The 7,957-nt window shown below is 50.5% G+C and overlaps 1 protein-coding gene across 1 annotated transcript in view; it reads right to left on the reverse strand.

Moving 5' to 3' along the window:
* ACSBG1 (acyl-CoA synthetase bubblegum family member 1) overlaps positions 1-5,908 on the reverse strand; it is a 64,851-nt gene extending 58,943 nt beyond the window's left edge. The window contains exon 1 of the mRNA XM_008015727.3: positions 5,708-5,908. Within this exon, the coding sequence (XP_008013918.2) occupies positions 5,708-5,838 (131 nt within the window). The 5' untranslated portion in view covers positions 5,839-5,908. The remainder of the gene's footprint in view (positions 1-5,707) is intronic.
* Between the last annotated feature and the right edge of the window lie 2,049 nt (positions 5,909-7,957).

Below are 7,957 nucleotides of genomic sequence, written 5' to 3' on the forward strand. Positions count from 1 at the left end.
GCACTTTGATTTCCTGTGGCTTTTACATGATAGTCCCAAATCTGCCCTGTTCCCACTGGCTTTTAGTTTCTTGAACACTACAAGCTCCATCCCACCTTGGGGGCTTTGCACATGCTGCACCCATTTCCTAGAAAGTTCTTCCCCTAACCAACTCCTACTCCTGTTTCAGGTCTCAGTTTAAATATTGCTTTACCAGGACAGCCTGCACCAACCCTCAAGACCAAGTCAGATCTTCGTTATATTCCCTCTGTCTTTTTTTTTTTTAATTATCAACATTTAAAAAAAATGTTTTTATTGTGGTAAAATACATATAACATAAAATTTTCCATTTGAAATATTTTTAAGTGTATAATTCAGTGGCATTGATTATATTCCCTTTTTTTTTTTTTTATTCCTTCATGGCACCTGTCACAATCACAGTTTAATTGTACAATTGTTTGTTAATGTCTGTCTTCCCTGCGAGCATGCAAACTCCTTAAGGTACAGACTTGTTTTTGTTTTCTGTTATATTCTTCAGTGCTTAGCACAATGCCTGATTATTCTACAATAAATAATTTTGAATAAATGAACATATTCTTAACAAAAAGAGAGAAAAACAATAAAGAAACCAAAACATGAAACAACAACTGTGTTTCAATATCACGGGAAGTGGGCAGTGGGAGTGGGAAGAATTTCAGCACTAGAAAGCCCAGATAGTCCATGTTTAAGGACACCTGTGTTCTTTCAGTGATATTCGCCTTGCGATTGCCCCTCCTAGGCTAGCACACGCCAGAGAGGCAGAGCTCACTCCCTGTCATCCTGGGAAAACTCTGTCCGTGGGAACAGCCTTGCTCATGCGGCTTGTAGCTGCCTCCTGCGACTGTTCCACATCCCTGGCTCTTAGGGGGCTCCTCTCTGCACCCAGTCTTTGGGTAGGCAGTGCCGGGAGAGTCAGCTAGGAGCCCAGAGTGAGTGTGGTCAGTTCAGAGCCTGACAGCCCTCCCTGGGCCAGATGGGACCCTTGGAGCTCCCAAGTCCTGGCCTCCTGCCTCCACCTCACCCCTAGTCCAGCCTGTACTCACTGCTGCTAGATTCACAAACCCCAAACCGGGCTCTCCCTGGGATTCTGCTGCTTGCACCCCTCCCAGAGCTCCTGTCTGCCTCCTCCTTTGGGCCTGGCTGCCCTTAGTCTGGCCACATCAACCTCTCTAGGCGCAGGAGTTAACCGGGCCCCAACCTGACCAGTCTGATGGCCACTCGTAACATCTCCACAGCCACGCCTTTGGTCAGCACAGTGCCCTGCTTGCCATCCGGGCATCCACAGCCTTTCAAACCCAGGATGGACTGTCCTCTTCTTAGGTTCCTTCCCAAACCCTTCCTCCACAATGGGCTTCCTTAGGCTCAGGGAGACTGGTGTCTCCACTGGACAGAGGGCTTCCCAGGGTCAGGACCCATGCCCTGGGCAGGCTCAAGGGGTGTCACTGATGGAGGACATGGTCTACAGCCATAGCCTCAAGGGCACAGAACACAAGCTGCCAGAGCAGGGCCAGTGTCAGCTCAGGCCCCATTGGTTTTGCCTCTCCTGGCCCCGGCCTGGCTGTTTCCTCCGGACACCTGCCCCAATCACTCGGATCCAGCCCTGCAACTGGTGTGGCAGGAAAGGGAACTCTTGTGGTCAGGGCAGGGTGCAAGCCCTCCTCTGGCTCTCAGCCTCCCCTTTCTTCCACCTTCTGTCTTCCCCTCTGCAACACTGGGAATCGGGGGGGAAGATAAGCCTCTCTCAGGCTATGGAGGAATGCAGACCTGCCTTTCCCCAGGAGCAGCTGCCATGGCCACAAGGTCAGGGCAAATGGGCAGGTCTGAGATAGAGCCCTTCTCATATGCTCTGGCTGTGTCTCCATCCAAATCTCATCTTGAATTCCCATGTGTTGTGAGAGAGAACAGGTGGGAGGTAATTGCATCATGGGGGCAGGTCTATAATGCTGTTCGCATTATAGTAAGTCACATGAGATCTGATGGTCATTATAAGGGGGAGTTTTTCTGCTCAAGCTCTCTTGTCTTGTCTGCTGCCATATGAGACGTGCCTTTCATCTTCTGCCATGATTGTGAGGCTGCCCCAGCCACATGGAACTGTAAGTCCGATAAACCTCTTTCTTTTGTAAACTTCCCTGTCTCCGGTATGTCTTTATCAGCAGCGGGAAAACAGACTAATACACCTTCCCTCCTGGAGTTGGCCTGAAGGAGCAGAGAAGCAGAAAGGGGCATCACAGTGGCGGCAACAACAATGATCTCTCTGCCTTATTTATTTACCTATTTTTTGAGACAGGGTCTTGCTGTGTCACCCAAGTGGAGTGCAGTGGTGCCATCATGGCCTGACCTCCCAGGCTCAACTGATTCTCCCACATCAGCCTTCTGAGTAGCTGGGACCACAGGTATATGCCACCACATCTGGCTAATTTTTTTTTTTTTCTTTTTTTGAGATGGAGTTTCACTCTTGTTGCCCAGGCTGGAGTGCAATGGTGCAATCTCAGCTCACCACAACCTCCGCCTCCCAGGTTCAAGCAGTTCTCCTGCCTCAGCCTCTCGAGTAGCTGGGATTACAGGCATGCGCCACCAGGCTTGGCTAATTTTTTTTTGTATTTTTTTAGTAGGGATGGAGTTTCTCCGTGTTGGTCAGGCTGGTCTCGAACTCCCGACCTCAGGTGATCTGCCCACCTTGGCCTCCCAAAGTGCTGGGATTACAGGCGTGAGCCACTGTGCTCGGCCTTTTTTGTATTTTTTTAAGCAAATTTTTGTATTTTTCGTAGAGACGGGGTTTCGCCATGTTACCCAGGCTGGTCTTGAACTTCTGGGCTTAAACAATCCACCCATTTTGCCCTACCAAAGTGCTGGAATTACAGGTGTGAGCCACTGTGCCCAGCCTATTTTTTATTTTTATTGTTTTTTTTGAGACAGAGTCTTCCTCTGTAGTCCAGGCTAGAGTGCAGTGGCCATAGCTCCTTGCAGCCTCACACTCCTGGGCTCGAGTGATCCTCCCACCTCAGCCTCCTGAGTAGCTGGGACTACAGATGCACACCATCATGCCTGGCCAATTTTTAAATTTTTGGCAGAGACAAGGTCTTGCTTTGTTGCCCAGACTGGTCTCGAACTTCTGCACTCAAGCAATCTTCCTTCCTTGGCCTCCCAAAGTGCTAGAATTACAGGCATGAGCCACTGCACCTGGCTCTCTCTGACTTTAGAACAATGTTTAACAAGAATTAAGTTCTTTCCTCACAGCTGCTCTGCAAGAATGTCAGAGCAGGTTTGGCTTCCCTGTTTGACAGATGGGGAAACTGAGGCTCAGAGAAGGTGTCTTGCCAAGGGTCACAGAATGGGTTAGGAGCAGAGCTGGACTGGAACCCAAGGCATGTGCCCTCCAGCCTGCTGCTGAGAGCATTCCAGGATATCGCTATAAGGGTTACTATGCCTGTGATGGGTAACTCTTGTGCTTTGAAAACATTTCATACACATCAGTTGGTGGAATCCACCCAATTTTTCTGCAGTGTCAATGAAGTTCAGGCATTTTATATTTATTTGCACAGAGGATGCTATTGAGGCCCAGAGAGGTTAAACAATGTATCCAAAGTCACTCAGCAAGAAAGTAGTCGAACTGGCACTCCAACTCTTGGGTTTTTTGCCTTTCTCTTTCCCTATAGGGTCCCAAGACCCATTTACCCTTTCAGGAGGGAGTCCTTCTCTGCACAAGCCTAGGGTTCTGCCTCAAGTTTGCCTACCTTCCTTCAGTGATGTCTGCAAAACAAGCCCGGGCCTCTGTGAGCCTTACAGGGCACACAGGACTCTCTGCCACCCCTATTCACCATAGGCCTGAGACATAGACGTCAAAGCCACTGGGCTCCTGAGCCCCACTTGGCCCCTCACTCATAGGGAGCAGAAGACCCTGAGATCCTGCAGACCTTGATTTTTGTTTTCAAGGGCTCCCCTGGCCCTGGCTGTCCTCATGCCTGTCTACCCCTGCTCTGGACACATTTATTTCCTTTTTTTTTTTTTTTTTTTTATGAGACAGAGTTTTGCTCTTGTGGCCCAGGCTGGAGTGCAGTGGCACGGTCTTGGCTCACTGCAATCTGCACCTCCCAGGTTCAAGCGATTCTCCTGCCTCAGCCTCCTGAGTAGCTGGGATTACAGGCATGTAACACCACCTGGCTAATTTTTGTATTTTTAGTAGAGACGGGGTTTCATCATATTGGGCAAGCTGGTCTCGAACTCCTGACCCCGGGCAATCCACCCGACTCAGCATCCCAAAGTGCTGGGATTACAGGCATGAGCCATTGTGCCTGGCCTCTGGACACATTTCGATGTGCTCCTCTGAGCATCTTGACTGGCCTTCCTGCTCTCTGAGCCCACAAGCCCCAGGGAGGAGTGGAAGTGCCAGGATACCAGGGCCCAGAGGAGATCCTGAATCTGCCCTAGGGTGAGGAAGTCAGTCCAACTTTCCTCCAGGGGCCCTTGACCCTCTGTGCGTCTGACCTATGCCCAGGCATGGGCTGGCCCTCATGCTCCTGGAGGCTTTGCAGGGAGGAGTCCTTCCTTCTGGGAGAACGGGAGTCCACTTTGGCTTAGCAGGGTCCTCCGGAGACCCAGGGCATGGCCCAGCTGCCAGCCCTTGGAGGGGCCTCTGCATCTCTGAGGTGTGTTAACATCTGTTCCCATTTCCCTTTATCTTCCTTCCCCATAACCTCCCATCAGGACAGTGGCCATAGTCTTGGAAGCTCAGACACTGGCATTTCCTCCCCATTACTACAGAGGGCTCGGACCCTGGCATTTAGCTCCTGTCCTCCCCGGTTCTATGCGCCCACCATCCAGATCTCTCCCATCCCCATACTTCCTGTCTTGCTTTGCTAGGTTGTTCTCTGCCGACTGCTCTTGTCTCCACTCTGACTGTCAAGGTCCATCTCAGGCGCCCCAGTTAGAAGCCTCCCTCTCTCTACCCCTTAGCCTGTGCCCCTCCTGGACACAAATCACAGTGTGTGTGTGTGTGTGTGTGCGCGCGCGCGCGTGCGCGCACGCACGCCTGCCTTCTTCCTGCCTCCTGACCAGGGCATCCCAGGGCTGGGACTGAGTCCCATCTTCTCAGGATCCCCTACTCCCTAATGGACAGGGCCTGGGCCAGGGTGGGCACTGGTGAATGCCTGACACATTGAATCCGCTTCCTCTGAATCACAGATCACTGGAATATACACAGTGGAAGGGCTTTAGGGAAACCTCAGCCACTGCACTCACATTCAGACAGGGAAGCTACAGCCCAGAGGGGCAAAGGGACTTGCCAAGGTCACACAGCAAACCGGACTGAGAACCTCTGGCTCCCCGACAAAACTTGTCTGTCTTTGACACCTGCAGGCAAAAGGCCCCCTTGAGAAGACAGGGAAATGTTCTTGACTAAAAAATTCCTCCTCCATCCGATTGAGATCCAACGGGTCTCCCACTGCAGCCCCAGCTCATACCCCTGGGATGTGCCTCATTCTTTGATGAGCCTTTCTTGGACATACTAAGTAACCCTCCAAATGACTGGTTCTTCTTCCATCTTATGGATTGCCCAGATCCTTCCCTGCATTTCCCAGGTGAAGAAACTGAGGCTCAGAGAGAGAAGCAACTTGCCCAAGTTCACACAGCAGAGTAAAGTCTAGAACTCGGCCCACAGGTGCAGTGTGCAGAAACCCAACCACCGACTTACCTGGTTTTCAATTTTTCTTGGGTGGTCCCCACAGTCATGTCCTGCCGGCTCTCCTGTGGGGTCTCTCTGCTGTCCAGCATGCTGGGGTCCCCGTGTGGGCAGCCGTATCCAGCTCCAGAATTGCGTGGCATCTGCCTTGGGCTTCCACTGAAGACAGCTCAGTCACCCACTGTGAGAGGCTGGCCTTGAGTGGGCAGCGGGGGCAGGCATGGGGCGGGGGGAGGCGGCAACTAGAGTGACCCAAAGAGGCTCATTTCCTCTCTATTTTTAGAAGTTAAAAAAAAAAAAAAAAGCTCCTCAGTGAAGTTTCTCAGAATTAAAACTTTCCTCTTCTTTGTGGTTTTGTTTCACTCAAGATGAGGAGAATTTCAATGAAGCCAGTGTTCTTTTTGATGCAAATCTGCTCCGCTTCTCCCAGGAGGTCTGGCCAATGGGCTCAGGGCTTCTGGGCCCCCAGAAAACCTCCTCACTGGCTTTAAAAGGCCATGGTGGTTCTCAGCACAAATCCTGACCCAGATCCTGAAGTGGCTGCTACCCCTGGCTGCATACACTCTGCACTCTTGACTTGCAGTCTGCCGAATGCTGCCCTGGGAGGGATCTCACCCACTCAGTCCACCTCCCCCAGGTCCTGCGTGGAGGCTGGAGATCTGAGGAGGGAGCCCACCCTGGCGGAAGGAAGGAGACATTTCCAACACTGAGAACTGTCACATGGTCTATAGAAGCATTTGCACTGAAGACATGATAGAGGCAACTGAGGAATGTGACTTTCCAGGGACATCTGAATAGAAGCCAGGACCTGCCCCTTCTTCTAAAGGAAGGAAGCATGTTACGGGTGGGTTTTCAGGCAGCCATAAAGAGATGGGAAATTCACATAGGACAAGGCCTTTTTCTCAATACCAAAAGTCTCACCTCTAAGACCGTGTATTCATTCCCCAGGGCTGCTGTAACAAAGTTCCACAAGTTGGATGGCTTCCAACAACAGAAATATATTCTCTCATGGCTCTGGAGGCCAGATATTGGAAATGAAGATATGCGCAGGGCCACACTCTGTCTAGGGGCTGTGGGCAGATTCTTCTTTGCCTCTCTCCCAGCTGCTGGTGGTCACTGGCCATCCTGGGTGTTCCTTGGCTTGCACGTGCATCTCTCCAGCCTCTGCCTCTGTCCTCACATGGCTGTCTTTCCTCTGTGTCAATGCCTTGGTCCATTTTCTGTTGCTATCACTGAATACCTCAGACTGGGTAATTCATAACGAAAATAGGCTGGGTATGGAAGCTCATGCCTTTAATCTCAGCACTTTGGAAAGCCAAGGTGGGAGGATCGCTCGAGCCTAGGAGTTCAAGACCATCCTGAGCAACATAGTGAGACTTTGTATCTTCAAAAAATAAAACAAAATTAGCTGGGTTCCACGCCGTGGTGTGCGCCAGTGGCCCCAGCCACTTGGGAGGCTGAGGTGGGATGATCACTCAAGTCTGGGAGGTTGAGACTGTAGTGAGCCATGATTGCACCACTGCACTCCAGCCTGGGCAACCAGAGTGAGACCCTGCCTCAAAAAACAAAACAAACAAACAAATTTAAAAAAACACCAAAACACACACACACAAAATTGATTTCTTAAAGCTCTGGAGGCTGGAAGTCCAATATTAAGGTGCTGGCATCTGGTGAGGGTTTTCCTGCTATATCATAATGTGGAGGGCATCACATGGTGAGAGGGCAAGAGTGTGGTGCCAGCTCAGGTCTTTCTTCCTCTTGTAGTTTCCAGTTTCAACATGGGACCCCACCCTGATGATCTTACCTAATCCTAATTACCTCCCAAGGGCCCCACCTCCAATCAACATAAGAATTTTGAAGTTAAGTTTCCAACACATGAAATTTGTTGGAAATTTTCCAACCATAGCAGTCTATGTTCCTATTTTCTCTTCTTACATGGACACTGGTCATTGGAGTAGGGCCTTCCCTGATGCCATAGAACTTCATCTTAACTAACTGTATCTGCAGAGACCCTATTTTCAAAAAAGATCACATTCTGAGGCTCTGGGTAGACACAAATTTGCTTGGGGACACAATTCAATTCCATATACATTGTGTACAGGAGGTGTTAGTGAGGATACATATGAGATGTCCCCAAGAAGAAATAGGTCCAGCTGGCCCACAGGTGATGCTGTCTGGTGAAGGCAGGTAACTGAGAAAAAGCTGGGCTGCCTTCTATCAAACTCGCGGTCTCAGGCCACAGGCCCCCAAATGCTACCTTCC

Source organism: Chlorocebus sabaeus, chromosome 26 (assembly GCF_047675955.1).
Source record: "Chlorocebus sabaeus isolate Y175 chromosome 26, mChlSab1.0.hap1, whole genome shotgun sequence".
In the NCBI taxonomy this organism is placed as follows: Eukaryota; Metazoa; Chordata; class Mammalia; order Primates; family Cercopithecidae; genus Chlorocebus; species Chlorocebus sabaeus.